General features: G+C 36.0%; 1 protein-coding gene across 2 annotated transcripts in view; it reads left to right on the forward strand.

Moving 5' to 3' along the window:
- Nucleotides 1-22,886, forward strand: part of LOC132496124 (zinc finger protein 33B) — a 44,534-nt gene that overhangs the window by 13,952 nt on the left and 7,696 nt on the right. For both annotated transcript variants that reach the window (XM_060108325.1, XM_060108334.1), the window contains exons 3-4: nucleotides 2,166-2,310; nucleotides 2,960-3,055. In XM_060108325.1, coding sequence (XP_059964308.1) covers nucleotides 2,166-2,310; nucleotides 2,960-3,055 — 241 coding nt within the window. The remainder of the gene's footprint in view (nucleotides 1-2,165; nucleotides 2,311-2,959; nucleotides 3,056-22,886) is intronic.

Here is a 22,886-nt window from a genome sequence, read left to right on the forward strand (position 1 = left end):
TCTTCTTATTTTCCTTCATTTTATTTTTTGAAAAGATTTTCGTATTTTTCTTGCTATTGTGAGTTGTACCTTTAAAATATTTAATTTTCTGAAATTTGCTATGCTGAACTTGTATCTAATTTCTAAAACTTTTATTTTGGATACTTTTATTTGGATTTTCTGTGTACTTGACTGTTGTACTATATTACTCTAAGAACTTCAGAAAAATGTTGAATAAAATTGGAGATAGTAGGTGTCTTTATCTTGCTCCTAATTTTAAGTGGGACACTTTCCATATTTTACCATTAAGTGTGATATTTGCTGGAGGTATTTGTAAAAATCCTTTATCACATTGAGAAAATTCCTTTCTATTTCTAGTTTGCCAAGAGGTTTTTTTTTTTTTAATCCTGCTTTTCTGTATTTACTGAGTTGGTCATATCATCATCTCTTAGGTTTAAAAACTATTCTTTCTTGTAATTCTACCTTTCAGAAAATTCCGTCGTGGCCTTCATGACCTGTTCTTTTTCTGTAAGCTAGTTAAAAAGTGATTTTCCCTCAGCTTCCAGTCTTTTTTATTTTCACTCTTAATTTTCTGAGAGCCTTCTGATTCATTCTTGATGACTTCAAACACTACTAAACTATTAATGTCTACCAAGTCCTTATTTTCATTCTACACCTCCAGTATTATGCTTCAGATTTATTATAGTTAAGACATATCTTGCTAAAGTACAGTGCCCAATCTATTTTCTTCTAATGTTGCTGGCTTGCTTTGTGACTCTAGTATCTGTACAGCTGTTCATGCATATACCCTGAGAAAACATTTCCTTTTCTGCCCGTGAACTGCTGATCACATTCTGTTGCTGTCTGTCTACTTTTTTTTTTTTTTTTTCTTTGCAGTACGCGGGCCTCTCACTGTTGTGGCCTCTCCCGTTGCAGAGCACAGGCTGTGGACACACAGGCTCAGTGGCCATGGCTCACGGGCCCAGCCGCTCCGTGGCATGTGGGATCCTCCCGGACCGGGGCATGAACCTGTGTCCCCTGCATCAGCAGGCGGACTCTTAACCACTGCACCACCAGGGAAGCCCTCTATCTCCTTTTATCAGTGCTCTACTTACATCACAGTTTCTACCTTAGTAGTTTATGTAAATGGTGTTGTTTTGTCCTTTAGCTTTCCCTTCCCTTTTTTAAAAAAGAGAATTGGTTCTGATATAAAAACCTGGTCACATACTTTCAGTATATCCTTGAATCTCTTCTTTGGCTCCTCTTTCTCTGCAGCAGTGATCCCTCAAGTAGAGGCATGAACTCTGGATGATATCAAAAACAATACAATTGAATATCTTCTCTTATATGTTCTACAGACATTTCAAGTTCAGTAGTTCCAAAATCTTTCCTGTCTCATTTTCTACACATCCTAATTATTGTCTCTGAATTGAAGGATTGGAACCTAGAATATGTATTGTAGTGAAATAAAATAATAGACTTTTTTTACATTTTAAGTCTAAGAATAGAACTAAAGTTCATAATAAATTTATTGTTAGTTTATTTCTATAATTTATAAATATAAACTTCTGTAGTGTTCAAAAATATCCTTTAACGTGGAAAGTTATCACATACTTTGGAGACTGTTGGTCTGAAGTTACTCTGTAATCTGTTCCTTGAATACGTCCATGGCCCTTTTTCTTATCTCAACTTCTCCTCTGCTGTTTGCCTTTTTGCTCATTTCCTGAAGATGTTAGAGGGCCACTGCCTTTGCCTGTGCCCTGGCCTTGTGTTCATGAAGAACACAATGTTACTCTTTATCCAACAGCTGTTCTTCCTCAGTGAAGCTCAAAATAGAACTAGTTTTGCTTCTCATTTAATCTGTTATGTGTGTACTTTAACAATAGTGCTTGTAACATATTACTGCAAGTTTTCTTACCAGATTATATGCTTCTTGAATACAGGATGATTTTTAGTAATCTTAGTATTTCCAAGAACTAGCATAGTTCCAGATCCATTGTGGGGGCTTGATAATTAATAATTAATGCAATGGCAGAATATTTCTACTATGATTTCTCTTCTTCTCCCAGAGTATAAAGCAAAAGAAACATTCTGCAAACCAATTTGACAATCTGTAAACAGTAATCATGGTAAGGATTTGTTTCCATACATCTTTTTCCATGTCACCTTAATTCTGAACATTTCAGATTGAACAGAAGTTCCAGGGATCGGTATCATTTAAGGATGTGACTGTGGGCTTCACCCAAGAGGAGTGGCAGCACCTGGACCCAACTCAGAGGTCCCTTTACAGAGATGTGATGCTGGAGAACTACAGTAACCTTGTCTCAGTGGGTAAGGTCTGTTTATTATGTAATTCTAAATGGCATTTTAAAATTTTCTTTTAAACCCTAATCCTCAATTAGGGTTAGATTAAATTATTAGATCCTCATGGTAGGATTAATGCACTTACAAAAACAGGAGGAGAAAAGGGATCTTTCTGCGTTCTCCACCATGTGAGGACACAGCAAAAAGATAGCTATCTGCAAACCGGGAAAAGAGGCCTCACCAGATTCTGACCATGCTGGCACCTTGATCTCAGACTTCTCAGCCTCCAGACTGTGAGAAATAAATATTGGTTGTTTAAGCCTCCTGGTCTGTGGTATTGTTATAACAGCCCGAACTGACTAAGGCATCAAGTAATAATAAATGCATGAGAATCTTAAATCAGACCCTCATCCTGGCCACAAATTTATAATGAAAAAAAATGCTTTTAGTTAAGAAGCATATGGACATTCTGTAGACTTTAATGATATTTAAGATTGGAAGTTAGGAGTCAATGTTTATTTGTCACTTTGGGGCACCAGGAAGACATTTGTATTTACTTCTCTAAGGAAATGTTCAGTGGCACTTTCATTGACCAGCTCTAGAAGCTTCCTCCTCTTTCAGAGGCCCTGAAGTCTAGGCCACCCGGTCCAAGCCCTAAATTATTTCATTTTGACAGGGTATTGTGTTACCAAACCAGAGGTGATCTTTAGGCTGGAGCAAGGAGAGGAGCCATGGATACTGGAGGAAGAATTCCCAAGACAGAGCTTCCCAGGTGAGTTAATGTGTACTGAACAAATGAACATCCGGGAATTTATTAGTCCAGAGGTTGACAACTTTAAAATGTTTTTTGAAGAATATCACATTAGAGAGTCTAATCCTTATAAGTGACTTAAAATACTGATTTTTTGAATCAAACCTCCAGATACCACTCTTACAAAAAATGTTCTCCTTTTGATTCACTTTTTGAATATTCATATTCTGAAATTTGTCAGTAGTCCAGTTTTTGCCCATCTCATCTTTACTGTTGTTTTTCTTGGTTACTCTATGATTCTCAAAGCAATTTCAGTTGCCTGCCTTACTACCTCCATTGCTCTGCATTCCTATTGTTATTGGCCATTTTTTGACTTAAATAAGTTTTGAGTACCTGCTGTACTGTAAGAGCTGAGAGTGTAGTGTGAAAAAAATAATGTGTGTTAATGAGTTTATAGAAGTAGTTTTGTTAATGGCCACAGGCATGTGAAAAGATGCTCAACATCACTAATCATTAGGGAAATGCAAATCAAAACCACAATGACATATCACATCACACCAGTTAGAATGGTTAGCATCAAGAAAACAAGAGTTAAGATGTGTTGGCAAGGACGTGGAGAAAAGCGAACCCTTGTACACCGTTGGTTAAGATGTAAGTTGGTTCAGCCACTTTGGAAAACAGTATGCAGTTTCCTCAAAAAATTAGAAATAGAACTAGAATATGACCCAGTATTATATTTCTGGGTTGTATACGCCCCCAAAATGAAAACAGGATATTGAAGAGATACATGCATTCTGATGTTTATTGCAGCATTATTCACAGTAGCCAGGGTATGGAAACAATCTTAGTGCCCATCAACAGATGAATGGATAAAAAAGATGTGATGTGTACAGTATGTATACACAGTGGAATATTATCTAGCCATGAGAAAAGGAGGTCATCCTGCCATTTGCAATACGGATGGGCTTTGAACACATTATGCTAAGTGAGATAAGTCAGATAGAGAAAGACAGGTTACTATATGATATCACTTATATGTGGAGTCTGAAAAACCCAAACTCTTAAAAACAAGAGAGTGACGTACGTGGTGGTTACCAGAGGATGAAAGATGAGGGAATAGGACATGCTATTTAAGGGTACCAACTTGTAATCAATAGATAAGCCTTAGAGATCTAGTGAACAGTATAGTGAATAGAGGCAACAGTATGGTATTATAATCATCAAATTTGCTAAGAGACTAGAACTTAAAGAGACTAGAACTTAATTCTTCTAACTACTAAAAAGAAATGATAATTATGTAACATGATAGTTGTGCTAATTATTGCTACAGTGGCAGTCACAGTATAGTTTATAAATTTGTCAAGGTAACATGTTGTACACCTTAAATTTATAAAGTTGTATGTCAAATATATTTTAATTTTAGAAAAAGTAGTGTTTTGATTTACATTTCCCTGATGATTAATGATGTAGAGCACCTTTTCATGTACTCTGTAGCCATCTGCATGTCTTCTTTGGAAAAATGTCTGTTCATATCCTCTGCTCATTTTTAAATCAGATTTCTTTTCTTTTGCTGTTGAATTGTATGAGTTCTCTATGTATTTTAGATATTAACCCTTTATCAGATACATAGTTGTAAATATTTTCTCCTATTAGTGTGTTGCTTTTTTCATTTTGTTGATGGTTTCCTTTTATGTGCTAAAGCTTTGAAGTTTGATGTAGTCCCACGTGTTTATTGTGCTTTTGTTGACTTTGCTTTTGTTTTCAAATCCAAAAAAAAAAAAAAATCATTGCCAAGACCACTATCAAGGAGCTTATTACTGCCTATATGTTCTTCTAGGAGTTTTATGGTTTCAGATTTTATGTTCCTATCTTTAGTTCATTTTGAGTTAGTTTTGCGTGTGGCTATACAGTTTTCCCAACACCATTTATGGAAGAGACTCTCCTCTCCATGTTGTATATTCTTGGATCCTTTGTCTTAAATTAATTGATTATGTATGCATGGATTTATTTTGGGGCTCTCTGTTGTGTTCCATTGATCTGTGTGTCTGTTTTTATGCCAGTATCATGCTGTTTGATTATTATAGCTTTGTAGTATAGTTTGAAATCAGGAAGTGTGATACTTCCAGCTTTGTTCTTTGTTCTCAAGATTGCTTTGGCTATTTGGAGTCTTTTGTGGGTCCATACAAATTTTAGGATTGTTTGTTCTACTTCTTTGAAAAATGCTGTTGTAATTTTGATAGGGATTGCTTTGAATCTGTAGATTGCATTGGGTCATATGAACATATTAATAATATAATTCTCTCAGTCCATGAGCATGGAGTAACTTTCCATTTATTTGTGTCTTCTTCAGTTTCTTTTATCAGTGTCTTATAGTTTTCAATATGTGGGTCTTTTATCTACTTGGTTAAATTTACTTTTAGGTATTTCAGTCTCTTCAATGCAGTTTTAAATGGGATTGTTTTCTTATTTTCTTTTTCTGATAGTTTGTATTAATCTATAGAAACAACAGATTTTTGTATGTTGATTTTGTATCTTCCAACTTTACTGAATTCATTTATTAGTTCTAAAAGTTTTTTGATGGAGTCTTTGGTGTTTTCTATGTGTAATATCATGTTATCTGTAAATAATGACAGTTTACTTCTTCCTTTCTGATTTGGATGGCTTTTTTAAAAATTAATTAATTTATTTATTTGGTTGCACCAGGTCTTAGTTGTGGCAGGCAGACTCCTTAGTTGCAGCTTGCCAGCTCCTTAGTTGCGGCATGTGGGCTCTGTAGTTGTGGCATGCAAACTCTTAGTTGTGGCATGCATGTGGGATGTAGTTCCCTGACCAGGGACTGAACCCAGGCCGCCTGCCTTGGGAGCGTGGAGTCTTATCTTCTCTGGTGGGGAAGTCCCTGGATGGCTTTTATTACATTTTCTTGCCTACGTCCTCTGACTAGGACTTCCAATACCATGTTGAATAGAAGTGTCAAGAATGGGCATCCTTGTCTTGTTCCTGATCTTACAGAAAAATCTTTCAGCTTTTTACCATTGAGTATGATTTTAGCAGTGGTCCTGCCATACATGGCCTGTATTATGTTTTGTTTAGTCTCCAAATATATGTGAACTTTTCAGTTTTCTTCTTGTAATTGTTTTTTTTCATTCTATATCATTGTGGTTGGAAAAGATGCTTGATATGATTTCAGTCTTCTTGAATTTGTTAAGACGTATTTTGTGGGCTAATACATGATCTATCCTGGAGAATGTTCCTTTTACATTTGAGAAGAATGTGTATTCTGTTGCTTTTGGGTGGAATGTTTTGTGTATATCTGTTAATTAATCTGGTCTGATGTGTTGATTAAGTCCAGTGTTTCCATATGGATTTTCTGTGTGGATTATCCATTGACAAAAGTGGGATATTATCATCCCTACTGTTATTGTATTGCCATCAGTTTCTCTCTTTAGGTCTCTTAATATTTGCTTTATATTTAGGTGCTGCTGTATTGCATGCATAAATATTTACAAATGTTATATCCTCTTTTGGGTTGAATCCTTATGATCTGTGTTGGCTTCTATGCATTAGATAAAATAGCCTCTCTCCACTCTTGAAGGTGTAGTCTCATGTAAGAGATATGTTTTACTCTTCAACTCTGCCCTAGCTCTTGGTTGTCCTTTAAAACTTTCCTATTGTCTAAACAGCCTAATTTATTTTTAGTGGCTCCCAATATGTGAGGGTGTTCCAAGACCTATCAGTGTCCCAAAGCAGAGGATCTCACTCAGAATCTAGATTCAGGCTGATTGGAGGCCAGACCCTCAGGCAGTACCTTTTAAAGAGTGTGGATATATAATTCTGTGGGACCGCAGGTATAAGCCCTGCTAGCCACCAGAGCCAGGTGATCTTAGAGGTGTCTCTCTAAGATTGTAGCAGTTGCAACAGTCAGGGTACCAGACTACTGTGGAAGTTCCTTTCTGGAAGATACCCATGAGCTGGAGTGAGGCACAGGAACAGTGCAGAGAAGTCACGCTCCAGGTGGAGTGAGTTAGGAGAGCACAGAGTTGCCACTCATTTACCGTTTTCAAATGATAAACCTACCTTGCTTTAGAGGGGTAAGTTCCACGTGGTCATCCTTTATAATCCTTTTTATATGTTACTGGATAAAATTTGATAGTGTTTTGTTGAGGATTTGTGGGTCTTCAATACTCATAAGATGTTGATCTTAGTATTCTTGGATACTAATCTGTAGTTGTATCTTCTGATGTTTGATTTTGGTACCAGGGTATAATATTGGGATGATAGAATGAGTTAGGAAGTGATCTTTTCCATTTTTTTGAATAATTAATATTAATTATTTTCTAAGTGTTTGGTAAAATTCACCAGTGAAACCATCTGAACCTGAGCCCTTTTATGGGAAGTTTTAAAATGTCTAATTCAGTGTTTTTACTTGTTATAGGTTTTTTCAAATTTTTCTGTTTATTCTTGAGTCACTTTCTGTATCTTTTTCCTAATTTCAGGAATGTTTGTCTTTCATTAAAGTTATCTAATTTGTTGGCATATAATTGTTCATAACATTTCTTTACAATTATTTTTGTTTTTGTAATGTATAAAATATTACAATTTTGTAATGTTAGTATATTATATCCCTAGTGTATATACCATCTTTCATCTGTAATTAGTAATTTGAATCTTCTCTGTTAATCTAACTAGGGATTTGTCAGTTTTGTTAATCCTTTCAAAGAATTATCTATTTTCTTTCTATTCTCTGTTTCATTAATTTTTACTCTAATCTCATTTCCCTCCTTCTGCTTGCCTTGAGTTTGTATTGCTTTTTTTCCCCCCTGTTTTTCTAAGGTAGAGGGTCAGGTTATTGATTTGAGATCGTTCTCCTTCAATAGTGTTATTTGCAGGTATAAATTGCCCTATAAGTACTGGTTTACGTGTGTCTCATAATCTTGGTATGTTTTGTCTTCATTTTTACTCATCTCAAAGTATTTTTCTAATTTCCCTTGTTTACTGCTTTTTTGACTCTTTCATGTAGGGATGTGTTATTTAATTTGCTCCTATTTGTGAATTTTCAAAATTCCTTTGTATTATTGATTTGTAATTTCCTTCCATCATGCTGGCAGAATCTTTTTACATCTATTCTGGGGAATGTTTCATGTGTACTTTTTTTTTTTTTTTTTTTTTTTTTGCGGTATGCGGGCCTCTCACTGTTGTGGCCTCCCCCGTTGCGGAGCACAGGCTCCGGACGCGCAGGCTCCGGACGCGCAGGCTCAGCGGCCATGGCTCACGGGCCCAGCCGCTCCGCAGCATATGGGATCCTCCCAGACCGGGGCACGAACCCGTATCCCCTGCATCGGCAGGCGGACTCTCAACCACTTGCGCCACCAGGGAGGCCCTCATGTGTACTTTTGAAGAATGTATATTCCGCGATTTTGGAGTGGAGTTTTGTATTTATGAATGTTAGATCTGGTTGCTTTATAGTGCTATTCGTGCCTTCTTTTTTGTTTGTTTTTTCTTCATATTCTGCCCAGTTGTTTTATGCATTACTGAAAGTGGGATATTAAACTCTCTAATTATTATTGTTGATGTGTGTGTTTCACCTTTCAATTCTGTATTCACTTCATGCATTTTGAAACTGTGTTGTTAGCAGCATATATGCACTTAGATTTATGTCTCCTTTATCAGTTAACTCTTTTATCATTATATAATGTTCCTCCTTATCTCTAGTAACATCTTTTATGTTAAAGTGTATTTTGTCTGATATTAGCATAGCCACTCCAGCCTTATAGATGTTGTGTACTTGTTATATGTTTTTCTGTTTTTCAAATTTTTGATCTATTTGTAGCTTTGAATATAAAGAGTATCTCTTGTAGACAGCATGTGTTTGGATTCTCACATTTTATTCAACCTGACTATTGCTGTCTTTTTACTGGATTTTTCAGTGCATTCCAAGTTTCTGTTATTCATATAGTTGGATTTACACCTGCCGTTTTACTTTTTGGTGTTTACGTGTGCCTTTTTGAGCCTGTGTTCTTTTTATTACTGCCTTCTTTTTCATTAAGTGGGTATATTTTAGTATAGCATGTTGATTCCTTTAATGATAATTTTACTTAAAAAATTATTTTCCTAGTGGTTGCTATAGGATTTACTTAATACATTTTTACCTTTTCAGAATGACTTCAGGTTTATACTACCTCACCTCCAGTGAGGTCTAGAAACATTACTCATATATATAGCTCTATATTTTCTTTTCTCTTTTTGTGTTACTACTTTTGTACATAGTACATCTGAATATGTTTAAATCCCAACAATACATTGTTGTACTTATTACTTTATATAATTTGAAGTTTCTTAAAGGGACTGAGACAAGAATGGATAGCAAGTATGTATTTATGGTCTGTTACATTAACTTGCTTGTTCACCATTTCTGCTTCATTTGTTCCTGTGGATTCACATTACCATCCAGGGTCATTTCCTTACTCCAACATGGCTTTGTTCCTCTGCCTCATTTTGCTTTATTGTCAAATATGTTACATTTTTATATGCTACAGGCCCAGCACCACAATACAATTACATGCGTGCTGACTTATTCACTGCCTTGGTAAAATTGTTAGGGGAAGAAATTTGCCTTTATACTGTCCTTTAAAATTACGTAATTACTTTTACCTACAATCTTTGTGGATTTGAACTAGTGACTAGCCTAGTGATTAGGATCACTTGCTTTCAGTCTGAAGAATTTATTTCTTGTAAGGCTGGTCTAGTAGCAGTGGGTTCTTGTTTGTTTTTTTGTTTTTGCTTTCTTTTAGTTTTTTAATCTGTGGATTTATTTCATCTTCAGTTTTCAATATTTCTGCTGTTTTGGTTGGCAGATTTTTTTACCCCAGCACATTGAATATGTCATCCCACTTCCTGGATTCTGTTGTTTCTGATGAGAAGTCAGGTGTTAATCTTATTGGAGTTCCTTGTATGTTAATAGTTGAATTTCTCTTGATGCTTATGAAGTTTTGTATTTGTTTTTTAAATATTTTTACCTGCTGCTTCTTGGCGTGGATCTCTGTGTTTACCCACTTTGAGTTTATCTTGTTGAATTTGCAGATCAATATTTTTCTTTACATTTGCAAGATTTTCGCCATCATTTCATTGAATATTTTTTCTGCTCCTTGCTCTTTTCCTCTTCTTCTGGTCCTCCCATTATGAATGTTAATGTAGTTAACAGTGTCCTTCATTTATTTGAGGCTTTGTTCATTCTCTTTTCTCTCTCTGTTCTTTAGATTGCATTTTGTTGATCGATCTATCATCAGGTTTACTAATTCTTCTTCCTGTAAGCTTCAATCTACTTTAGAGCCCTTCCAGTGAATTTCTGTTGCAGTTATTATAAATTTCAAATGTAGAATTTTAACTTTGTTCTCTCTCTTTATTCTTACTCTCTATGTTACAAGGTGTCTTCATACCAATATTTACTTCCTTAGGCTTAGTGGTTTTTTGAACATATTTATAATAGCTGTTTTGAGGTCTGCTAAGTCCAGTATCTGCATCCTTTCGCAAGCGGTTTCCATTCTTTCTAGTTCTGCTATTTTCCCACTGTATGTAGAATTTTCCTGTTTCTTTGTATGTCTTGTAATTTAAAAAAATACTTCAGATAATATTTTGTACCTACCCTCATGGTGATTCCTTCTTTCTCTGCAGAGCTTGTTATTTTTGCTTACTTATCAATATTTGTTTAGTGACTTGGCTGGACTATTTGAGTGAAATCTTTTTCTCCCACAGTGTGCTGTCTCTAATGTCACTTGTCATAGAGCTCTGCCTTGGACATATACACTGTTCTTAGAATGACAATGATGTTAACAGGGTGCTCATTGAGTGTCTCTGTGATGGTTAATTTTACATGTCAACTTGAGTGGCTGAAAGGATGCCTAGGTAGCTGCTAAAACATTATTCCTAGATGTATCTTGGAAGGTGTTTCTGGAAGCATTAGCATTTGATTCACTAGACGTGAGTAAAGAGATCCACCCTCACCAACATGGGCATCATCCAGTCTGTTGGGGCCCAAATGGAACAAAAAGACAGATGAAGGGCACATTGTTCCTTTTTGAGCTGGGATGTCCATCTTCTCCTGCTCTCAGACATCAGAGCTCCTGGTTCTTGGTCTTCAGACTTTGAGAGTTATACCAGCAGTCCCTTAGTTCTCAGGCCTTTGACCTCAACTGGGAGTTATACTATGGGCTCCCCTAGTTCTCAGACCTTTGGACTAGGGAATTATCACTGGCTTCCCTGGTTCTCTACCTTGCAGACAGCAGATGTGAGAATTCTTGGCCTTAACTGCATAAACTAATTTCTTTAATAAACCTCTCTTTCTCTCTCTGTATCTATCTGTAGATAGATATATACATATATGTATATATGTATATGTATCTCCTATTGGTTTTCTTTCTCTGCAGAATCCTGATTAATATAATCTCTTTCTCTGATCTCTTTGTTAACTTGTCTGCCTCTGTTGGTATCACATCTTGCATTTAGCCTCTGCTAATTGTTGTGTTTTGGTTTTTTTCCTGTCCCTTTCTTTTTTTCTTTTTTTATTGGAGTATAATTGCTTTACAATGTTGTGTTAGTTTCTGCTGTACAATGATGTGAATCAGCTATATGTATACATATATCCCCTCCCTCTTGGACCTCCCTCCCTCCACCCCAATCCCACCCATCTAGGTTGTCACAGAGCACCAAGCTGAGCTCCCTGTGCTATACAGCAGGTTCCCACTAGCTATCTGTTTTACACATGGTGGTGCATTTCTGTCGAACCTAATCTCCCAATTCATCCCACCCTCCCCTTCCCCCCGTGTCCACATGTCCGTTCTCTACTTCTGCGTTTCTATTCCTGCCCTGCACCTAGGTTCATCTGTACCATTTTTCTAGATTCCACATATATGCGTTAATATACGATATTTGTTTTTCTGACTTACTTCACTCTGTATGACAGACTCTAGGTCCATCCACATATCTACAAATGACCCAATTTCATTTATTTTTATTAGCCTCTACTAATTAACTGATTGCTCTGCTGTTTCCAACAATGTCCTGTGTCATATATTGCTGTACAGATTGGTCCAATTAAATTTGAGCCCCTTTCAGATGGTAGTCTTTGATGTTGCCCTTCATGTCACCATTTAGGAAATCACCCCCCAGAAAATATAAGAAAATTATTACTGTAGGAAATCTGGGCGTATGAGTGTATTTACCTGAGTGTTTTTTGGTAGATAGGAACAAATCCAATAGCTTTAGATGCCTCTTCTTACTTGGCTCTCTCCCTTGGTCCTTCTGGTATATTTTTTAGTTGGTCTGTGGCTTAGCTTTTTGCTCTCATGGAGCTACTAGCCTCTTAATTACTTATCACTGAAATTTCATTGTTTTCAGTGGTGACCTTAGGCTTGAACTTACCTACACTCTGTTCCACACAAAGTGAATTTTCTTGAGAAGAGCTTCTGAGTTCTCTCTTCTTATGGCCTGCCTCTATCTCTCAGTGAAAGCACTGCACCATTGCTCTGGAGCCAAGAGCTGGAACAGTGTCCTGCTTTTCTCAAAGTCACAGCGTGTTTTACGATCAGTAGGAAATGTGTGTATGTTTCTGATAGCTTGTTTTAAACATACATGGAGTACCTTTATATAAAAAATATAAAATGTTACTGAAAAACTTAAAGAAGCTTCATATATGTGAATATATGTATCTGGCTGATCACTGGAAGGGCCAACATCATAAAGATGTATTCCTCTCTAAATTCATGTATCTATTCAATTAATTCTAATTGGAGTTCCTATGAACTTTGTTGTGTTTGTTTTTGTTTTCAAGAAGTCAAGTTACCCCTTAAAAAGTTAGAACCCAGAAAATGATTGAGATACATAATAAGCCTGTGGTAATTTGGTTTGTTGGTTTGGTTCAAGGAGAGCCTGGAAGATGACCTCTCCATGTATGGGAACTTGATCTTTGGATAGATCTGGCACTGCAAATCATTGTCAAAAGATAGGAGAGTTTTCTAAATTGCAGTTAATGCATGTAGTATGTTACTTACATGTATCATTACTGTGTCTCTCCACTGGGATGTAAGGTCCATGAAAGCAGAGATTTTGCCTGTTTTCTTTTCAGCTATGTCTCCACTCCCTAGAATAATGCACATAGTAAATACTCAAAAATGTGATGAATGTTAGCCTCTTACAAGTTAATATAAAAATACAGCTCGGGCTTCCCTGGTGGTGCAGTGGTTGAGAGTCCGCCTGCCGATGCAGGGGACACAGGTTCATGCCCCGGTCCGGGAAGATCCCACATGCCGTGGAGCAGCTGGGCCCGTGAGCCATGGCCGCTGAGCCTGTGCATCCGGAGCCTGTGCTCCACAACGGGAGAGGCCACAACAGTGAGAGGCCTGCGTACCGCCAAAAAAAAAAAAATACAGCTCAATTTTTAAAAAATGGTCATAAGGCAAAGATGCAAAGCTTCATTGGTAATAGAGAAATGCATGCTAAGACTACAATTAAATACCACTTTATATCTATTTAAATAAAAAGAACTGTAGACTCTAACAATACCAAATATTGTTTATAGTGCAGAGAAATGAATGTTTTTATTCAGTGCTATGGCCAGATCACGTCGGAAAACAATTTGTTATTACCTTTTATAGTTAAATATACACATTCCCTTTGATCTAGCTTTATACTTATATCCTTGAGATACACTTTTATATCTCAAACTGTGATGAGGAACTGGTGTTTCTGTTTTCTTTAAAGATTTAAAATATATTATTGATAAATATTTTCATAAAACATAAGCAAAAGATACAGAGCCAAGACATACAAAATATAGGCTTTGCTTTTTTTATTACAGGCATACCTTGGATATATTGTGGGTTTGGTTCCACTAAAGCGATATATCCCAGTAAAGTGAGTCGTAACAATCTTTTGGTTTCCCAGTGCATATAAAAGTTTTATTTATACTATACTGTAGACTGTTAAGTGTGCAATAGCATTATGTCTAAAAAAAGCCAATATATGTATCTTAATTTAAAAATATTTTATTGCTAAAAAATGCTAACCATTATGTGAGCCTTCAGTGAGTTATAATCTTTTTGCTGGTGGCAAGTTTGAAATATTGTAAGAATTACCAGATGTGACACAGAGACATGAAGTGAGCAAATGCTGTTGGAAAAATGACAGTGATGCAGGGTTGCCACAGACCTTCCTTTTACAATTTGTTGCCACAAATTTGTAAAAAATGCAGTAACTGTGAATCTCAATAAAGTGAAGCACAGTAAAATGAGGTATTCCTGTATTAGATTCAAATGTAAAATTATGCTTTAAAGTTTCTGTTAAAAAAAATAATTTTCCACACCCAGCCAAGATGGAATAATAGGGCCTAGATTTACCATCCCTTCTGAAACAACCAAAACGATCACACAAAGTAAATGAAACAGTGAATTTCAAGACAGTAGTCATCAACCAACCAAAGGCAGAAATTACTTAGAGCCAGAAAACATAGGACTTGAGGTCTATGATAACCCTACCAGGTCACTGAACCCTGATAGAACCTTGCACTCTCGCTATATTAGAAATTGGAGTTGACAGTCCAAAGAGATTAAAGGCTGCTTACGGTTCACAGGATAGAGGACAAAATAGGCAGTAACTGCACAGAGAGAAAAGTCTGGATATCTACAGTGGATTGTCCTTGAGTATTCAGCAGAATATTGATCAGCTCATATAGTGAAAAAATTAAAGAAAATTTGAAAATAACTGGAAGACACAGTGCACAGCACTCACAGAGCGCCCGGAAAAGGACTGTTCTCACCAGCCAGAGTGGAAAAAGTCGTAATTCACAGAGTGTTAGGTAGAATACTTAGAAAAGTCTTGCCTCAGAGTGAGCAGTAATGCACCTTGGAATGAATACTTATTTAAAAGGCTGCAGTGCTGTGTCAGTATCAGATGAAATACATTTCAAAGCCAAGGATATTGCTAGTGAAATGATTTTTTAAATAATGATGAGATAAAATTTATCAAAAGAATTTAACAATCCTAGACTTTAATGCCACTATTAAAGTTTTTCAAAGTGTGTGAAGGAAAAACTGATACAGCTTGAAGAAGACAGATCCATAATTATAGTCAGATGTTTCAGCCTCTCTCTCCCAGTAACCAATAGAAGAAGGAAATGCCAAATGAGCAAATATATAGTAGACTTGAACACTAAATAACCAAATTGACTTAATTGACAGTTATAAAGTATTCCTCCCCTCCCCAAACCAGTGGAATACATGTTCTTTTTAAGGGCACATAAATATTTACCAAGGTAGATTACTACATTTTTGGACATAAAACAAGTCTGAATAAATTTAAAGGGATACAAATCATTTAAAGTATTTTCTCTTACCAAAATAGAGTTAAATCTAGTTCAATTAAAAATCAGTAACAGAAAGATTTATAAAATCCCTAAATACAGTGGAACATTGAATAACATGTGTTTGAACTACACAGGTCCACTTATACCACATTCTTTTCACTACATACTACAGTACTCCATGGTCCATTGTTGGTTGAATCCATGGATGTGGAACCCTGGCCATGGAGGGCTGAGGGTAAAGTTACCTGTGGATTTTCAACTGTGTGAAGGGTCAGTGCCCCTAACCCCTGCATTGTTCAAGAGTCAATCAGCTGCAGTTAGAAACTCAGTAATGCACTTCTACATAACCCATGGTTCAAAGAAGAATTCAAAGGGGAAATTAGAAAGTATATTGAACTTTTAATGAAAATAGAATTTGTGGGTGGGAATTCCTTGGTGGCCTAGTGGTTAGGATTCCGGGCTTTCACTGTCACGACCCAGGTTCAGTCTCTGGTCAGGGAACTGACTGAGATCCTACAAGCTGCATGGCACGGCCAAAAAAAAAGGAAAAAAGAATTTGTGGGAAATTTACATATAAGATTTTTTTATATAGGTAACATAAAATTGATATAATATTTCATTGATTTCATTATTTTCCATCCAGATCTTTATTACTTGTTTTCTTTTGCTTACTTTCGGATTTAATTTGCTCTTTTCAGGTTTTTTAGAGTGGAAGCCGCTAAGGTAATTGATTTGGGACCTTTCTTCTTAGGCAACCAAATTAATTTTGTGTGTGTATATCTCAGAGAAATATATATGGAAGTCTGTGTATGTGGCATACATGTAGTGTATTTTATATAATATATTTAATATATAATGTAAATTTCATGCATATGGGAGTATATATCCAACATACACATGTGAAATTTGTGTTGGATAAGAAGGAAATTCTCAAATCAGTCTCTTCAGCTGCTTCTACCTTAAAAATCCAGAAAAAAAGAACAAGTTAAACCCATAGTAAGCAGAAGAAATGAAGTAATAAAAAACAAAGTGGAAAACGATGTAATAGAGAAGATAGTTGAGAAAATTAGTGAAATCAAAAGCTGGTTCTTTGAGAAGACCAGTAAAATTGATAAACTTCTAGATGAAACATTATTGATATCAAGAATGGGAGTGGTGATATCACTAAAAATTGTACAGATATTATGAGGAAAAATAAGGGACTATTGTGCCTATAACTTTATAAGTTCAGCAATTTAGATGAAATGGGCAGTTTCCTTCAAATAAATGACTACCAAAGCTTACTCCAAGGGAAATAGATAATGATTCCACAGAGAAGATCCCAGGTCCAAATGGCTTTATTAGTGAATTCTGCCAGACGTGCAATAATACCAGTTCTACCTAAATGCTTCCAGAAAATTCAGGAGGAGGCTATACTGGAAATTCATTCTTTGAGGCCAACATTGCCCTAATACCAAAACTAGACAAAGACATTGTAAGAAAAGAAGCTACAGACCAGTGTATGTTTTGAACATAAATGCAAAAACTCTAAATAAGATTTTAGCAATTAGAAACCAAAAATATATTAAAAGGATCAACATCATGACCAAGTGGAATTAATCCTAGGAAGGCTTTTTTGACATTTGGAAAGCAGTCAGTGTAATTCTCTGTATAAAGGCCAACTTCATGGATATGCAGCCTGTTTAGTAACACAGTACTGCACTCTCAGAAGGGGCCCTGTACTTGGTTTAATGCTCTGCAGTTGCCATTTCAAAATTCCTAACAGTTTTGTCTTTGAACTTGTGATTTGTATGGCAAGTCTCATGGGACAGTGGAGCATTATGTGTGAACAGACAGGATACATTGAATGGCAGTGTGCTCACTAAGCTTTTGGTCTGGCTGCTTGGTGCAGTCTGGTGTCCTGTATTCCTGAGTGGGTGACCAAGACCCTCGTCCTCATTGGTGACGGCAGCAGCAGAACCAGAGCAGTAGTGCAATGATTGCAGGCCCAAGAGGGAACCCACAGCGGGAGGCTAGCTTGCTTCTTCTCCCTGGAGCCTATCCCTTTAGCACCTGCATAAAATATTAACTCTCTGGGCTAAGTAGTGGGACTGTACTCTGGCACTCAGGCAGTAATCATAGTCAATAAGGTATTACAAAATGAAAGCATACTCATAGATGTTGCATTAGGGTGTACCAGGTAGTCACTAGAAATCTTCAGAGTGTAGACTCTGGTCTTGAAAACAACTGCTACATTGCAAAGCTGGTATCAGAGGTTTAGAAATAGAAATTAAACTTGATGGAAAAGAATATTATTTTCATATGTAATTTAGGATGAACCAACTATGAACAAGGAAGTCAGTTTTGAAATTACTTTATTTATTTATTTATTTTTTGCGGTACGCAGGCCTCTCACTGTTGTGGCCTCTCCCACTGCGGAGCACAGGCTCCGGACGCGCAACCTCAGTGGCCATGGCTCAAGGGTCCAGCCGTTGCGCGGCATGCGGGATCTTCCCAGACCAGGGCATGAACCCGTGTCCCCTGCATCAGCAGGTGGACCCTCAACCACTGCGCCACCAGGGAAGCCCTGAAATTACTTTTAACTTTTTTTTTGTTTTTTTAAATTTATTTTTGGCTGTGTTGGGTCTTCGTTTCTGTGCAAGGGCTTTTCTCTAGTTGCGGCAAGTGGGGACCACTTCATCGCGGTGCAGGGGCCTCTCACTATCGCGTCCTCTCTTGTTGCAGAGCACAGGCTCCAGATGCGCAGGCTCAGTAGTTGTGGCTCACGGGCCTAGTTACTCCGTGGCATGTGGGATCTTCCCAGACCAGGGCTCGAACCCATGTCCACTGCATTGGCAGGCAGATTCTTAACCACTGCGCCACCAGGGAAGCCCTTGTAACTTGTTTTTGAAGATACAGCAATAGACTGCATAAACAGGTGTTTTGAATTATATACAAATCCTGAAGCCATTTTTGGTTTCTTGTACAGATTACAGGAAGTGTCAGAGGAAACATTAAAATGCTATTGTATAAATTTACATTTAAAATTAGTCCTGGACAACCTAGAAGAAATGGACAAATTGCTAAAAATGTACAATCTCCCAAGACTGAACCAAGAAGAAATAGAAAATATGAACAGACCAATTAGAAGTAATGAAATTGAATCAGTATTTTTTAAAAAAATCATAAAAACCAAAAGTCCAGGACCAGATGCCTTCACAGGTGAATACTACCAAACATTTAGAGAAGAGTTAACACTTATCCTTCTCAAACTATTCCAAAACATTACAGAGAAAGGAAAGCTTTCAGAAAATGCATTCTAGGAGATCAGCATCACCCTAATACCAAAACCAGTCAGTGATATCCCCCCCAAAAAATTACAGACCAGTATCACTGATGAATATATATACAAAATTCCTCCACAAAATATTAGCAAACTGAATTCAGCAGTACATTATAAGGATCATACACCATGATCCAGTGGGATTTATCCCAGGAATGCAAGGATTATTCAGTATCTAAAAATCAATCATTGTGATACAACACAGTAATAAATTAGAGAATAAAAATAATATGATTATCTTACTAGATGCAGAAAAAGCTTTTGACAAAATTCTACATCCATTTACAATAAAACTCTCAACAAAGTGTGTGTAGAGGGATGTGGCCATATATGATAAGCCCACAGCTAACATCATATTCAGCAGTGAAAAGCTAAAAGCATTTCCTCTATGATCAGAAACAAGCCAAGGATGCTCATTCTCACCACTTTTATTCAGCATAGTATTGGTAGTCCTTGCCACAGCAGTCAGACAAGAAAGAGAAATAAAAGGAGTATAAATTGGAAAGGAAGAAGTAAAACTATCACTGTTTGCAGGTGACATGATATTATACATAGAAAACTCTAAAGACACTCCCAAAAAACTACTAGAGCCCATCAATGAATTTGGTAAAGTTGCCGGATACAAAATTTGATACAAATTTTGCAATAGCAATCTGTTGCATTTCTATACACTAACAACAGACTATGAAAAAGATAAATTAAGAAAATTCTCATTACATTTGCATCAAAAAGAATAAATACCTAGGAATAAATCTAACTAAGGAGGTAAAAGACCTGTACTTGGGAAACTAAAAGTCACTGATGAAAGAAATTAAAGATTACACAGATGGAAAGACATACCATGCCCATGGTAGAATTAGTGGTTAAAATGACCATACTACCCAAGGCAATCTGTAGATTCAGTGCAATACTTATCAAAGTACCAGTGGCATTTGTTATAGAACTAGAACAAATAATTCTAAAATTTGTATAGAAGCACAAAAGACCCCAAATAGCCAAAACCATCTTGAGGGGAAAAAAAGCTGGAGGTATTATGCTTCCTGATTTCAAACTATACTGCTGAACTTCAGTAATCAAAACTGTATAGTACTGGCACAAAAACAGAAACATACATCCGTAGAACAGAATAGAGCCCAGAAATGAACCCACATTTATATGGTCAATTAATCTATGACAAAGTAAGCAAGAATATACAATGGGGAAAAGACAGCCTCTTCAATAAACAGTTTTGAAAAAACTGGACAGCTATATTTGAAAGAATCAAACTTGCCTCTTTCTTGCACCATGCACAAAAATAAATTCAAACTGGATTAAAGACTTAAATGTAAGAGCTGAAACCATAAAACTTCTAGACGACAACATAAGCAGTATTCTCTTTGGCATCAGTCTTAGTAATATTTTTTTGGATATGTCTCCTGAGGAAAAGGAAACAAAAAACTAAACGGGACTAATTAAACTAAAGAGTTTTGCACAGTGAAAAAAACTGTCAACAAAAAGAAAAGGCCACCTACTGAAAGGGAGAAGGTATTTGAAAACCACATATCTGACAAGGGGTTAATATCCAAAATATACAAAGAACTCACACAACCCAACATCAAAAAACAAACAGCCTGATTTAAAAATGGGCAGAGGATCTAAATAGACATTTTCCCAAAGAAGACATGCAGATGGCTTCCAGCCACATGAAAAGATGCTCAACATCATGAATCATTCAGGGAAATGCAACTCAAAACTACAATGAGTTATCACCTCACACCTGTCAGAATGGCTTTTATCAAAAAGACAACAAATAGCAAGTGTTAGCAAGGATGTCGAGAAAAGGAAATCCTTGTGCACTGTTGGTGGGACTGTGAGCTGGTATAGCCACTATGGAAAACAGTATGAAAATTCCTCAAAAATTTAAAAATAGAACTACCATATAATCCAGCAGTTCCACTTCTGGGTATTTATCTGAAGAAAATGAAAACACTAATTTGCAAAGCTATATGTGCCTGTGTTTATTGGATCATTATTTACAATAGCCAAGATATGAAAGCAATCTAAGCACGCATCAATAGATGAGTGGATAAAGATGTAGTACACACACACACACACACACACACAAATATTACTCAGCCACTAAAAAATGAAATCTGCCACTAACAACAACATGGATGGACCTAGAGGGTATTATGCCTAGTGAAATAAGTCAGACAAAGAAGAAGTTGTATTATTTCACTTATATATGGAATCTAAAAAAACAAAGCAAATGAACAAACAAAACAGAAAGGGAGTTACAGATAACAGAGAGCAGGTGTTTGCCAGCGGGGAGGGAGGTAGGGAGAGGAAAGAAATAGGTGAGGGAGATTAAGAGAAACAAACTGCCAGTTGCAAAATAAATGAGTCACAGTTATGAAATGTATAGTGTGGTGAAAATAGTTGATAACTATATATATCTTTGTATGGTGACATAATATAACTAGACTTATCTTTGTGCTCAGTTTGACGTTTATAAAAATATCGAATGACTACGTTGTATAACAGGAACTAGCATGACATTATAGGTCAATTATACTTCAAAAACAGACAAAGAACCTCATAGAAAAAGAGCTGAGATTTGTGGTTACCATAGGTGGGGGTGGGGTGGGGTGGATTGGATGAAGGCAATCAAAAGGTACAAACTTCCAGTTATAAGATAAATAAGTACTAGGGATGTGATGTACAACATGATACATATAATTAACACTGCTGTGTGTTATATATGAAAGTTGTTAAGAGAGTAAATCCTAAGTATTCTCATCACAGGAAAAAAATTCAAAAATATATAAAATTAAAACTCTTACATATACCTATTATTTAGAGAGTTGGTTTTAGAAAACTGTTTCTCAAGAATCTTTATCTCTAGATATACTAAAATTTATGTTTTGAAATAATGTATCAGAAATTTAGCCCATGTTGTCTGTTGTGCAGTTTGTAAGTTTATATAGTTCTCTATCACTATTATATCTATTGAGTCTTACAAGTAATGAAATACTTTTAGACTAAAGCATAATTTTAATAACTTTAAGTATAATTTTGTTTATGATATTTGACCAAGTGGCCCCACATTTTCATTTTGCACTGTCCCCCATCAATTAAGCAGTTATCATTACCTCGTATTTTAAAACTAAACAAAAGAAAAACCTATATGATCATTTTAGTAGATACAGGAAAAACATTTGACAAAATCCAGCATTTATTCCTGATGAAAGCTCTCAAATGAAGAATAAGATAAAGGGCATCTTATAGAAAACTGACCAATGTTGTGCTTAATATTTAAAAACTGAATAGTTTTCTTAACAATATCAGGAATGAGACAAGTAGTCTACTCACACTCATTAATATAATGTAACCTGGCTAGTGTAATCAGGGAAGAAAAAGAAAAGGAGGCCAGAGTGGAAAAGAAGTAGAACTGTTTTTATTCGCAAAAAAATGATTATGTAGAATGGAATCTACAAGAAAAAAAAAGGCTAAAACTTTTAAGTGCGTGTAGGTTGCAAGATGAAAATCAATATACAAAAATCAGTTTTATTTCTATATACTACTAGCGATTGATTGGAAAATGAAAAATTAAAAAGTGTTATTTGCAATAGCATGAAAAATATTTTTCTGGCTGATGTATCTGGCAAAGATGTGAAAGATCTCACTGAATATTATAGACCATTGCAGAGAGAAATTGAATACCTAAATAAATGGAGAGAGATACCTTCATGTTCTGTACATGTATACATTTATATATGATACATGTTCATGTATCCAGGTGCTCAGTATAGTTTAACATTTTTCTCATTAAAAAGAACTGTAGATTCAGAACAATCCCAATCTAAGTCCCAGCAGGTTTTCTTACAGTAATTGAATAGCTGATTCTTAACTTCATATAGAAGTGCCAAGGAGCTAGAATAACAAATAACTTCCTAAAATAAAAGCTAAGTTGTAGCAATAACACTGCCTGATTTCAAGACTTGCTATAAAGTTATGGTAAACAAGACAGTGTGGTGTTAGCATCAAGAAAGACACATAGAGGAGTCGATCAGAATATGGAGCCCAGAAATAAATCCATTCATATATATTATGTCAGAACTTATCAAATTATATAGTTTAAACATATGCAGTTGATTCTTCAGCTGTGCCTCACTGAAGCTATTTTGAGATTGCTGTGA

This window comes from Mesoplodon densirostris, chromosome 1 (genome assembly GCF_025265405.1).
Source record: "Mesoplodon densirostris isolate mMesDen1 chromosome 1, mMesDen1 primary haplotype, whole genome shotgun sequence".
Classification (NCBI taxonomy): Eukaryota; Metazoa; Chordata; class Mammalia; order Artiodactyla; family Ziphiidae; genus Mesoplodon; species Mesoplodon densirostris.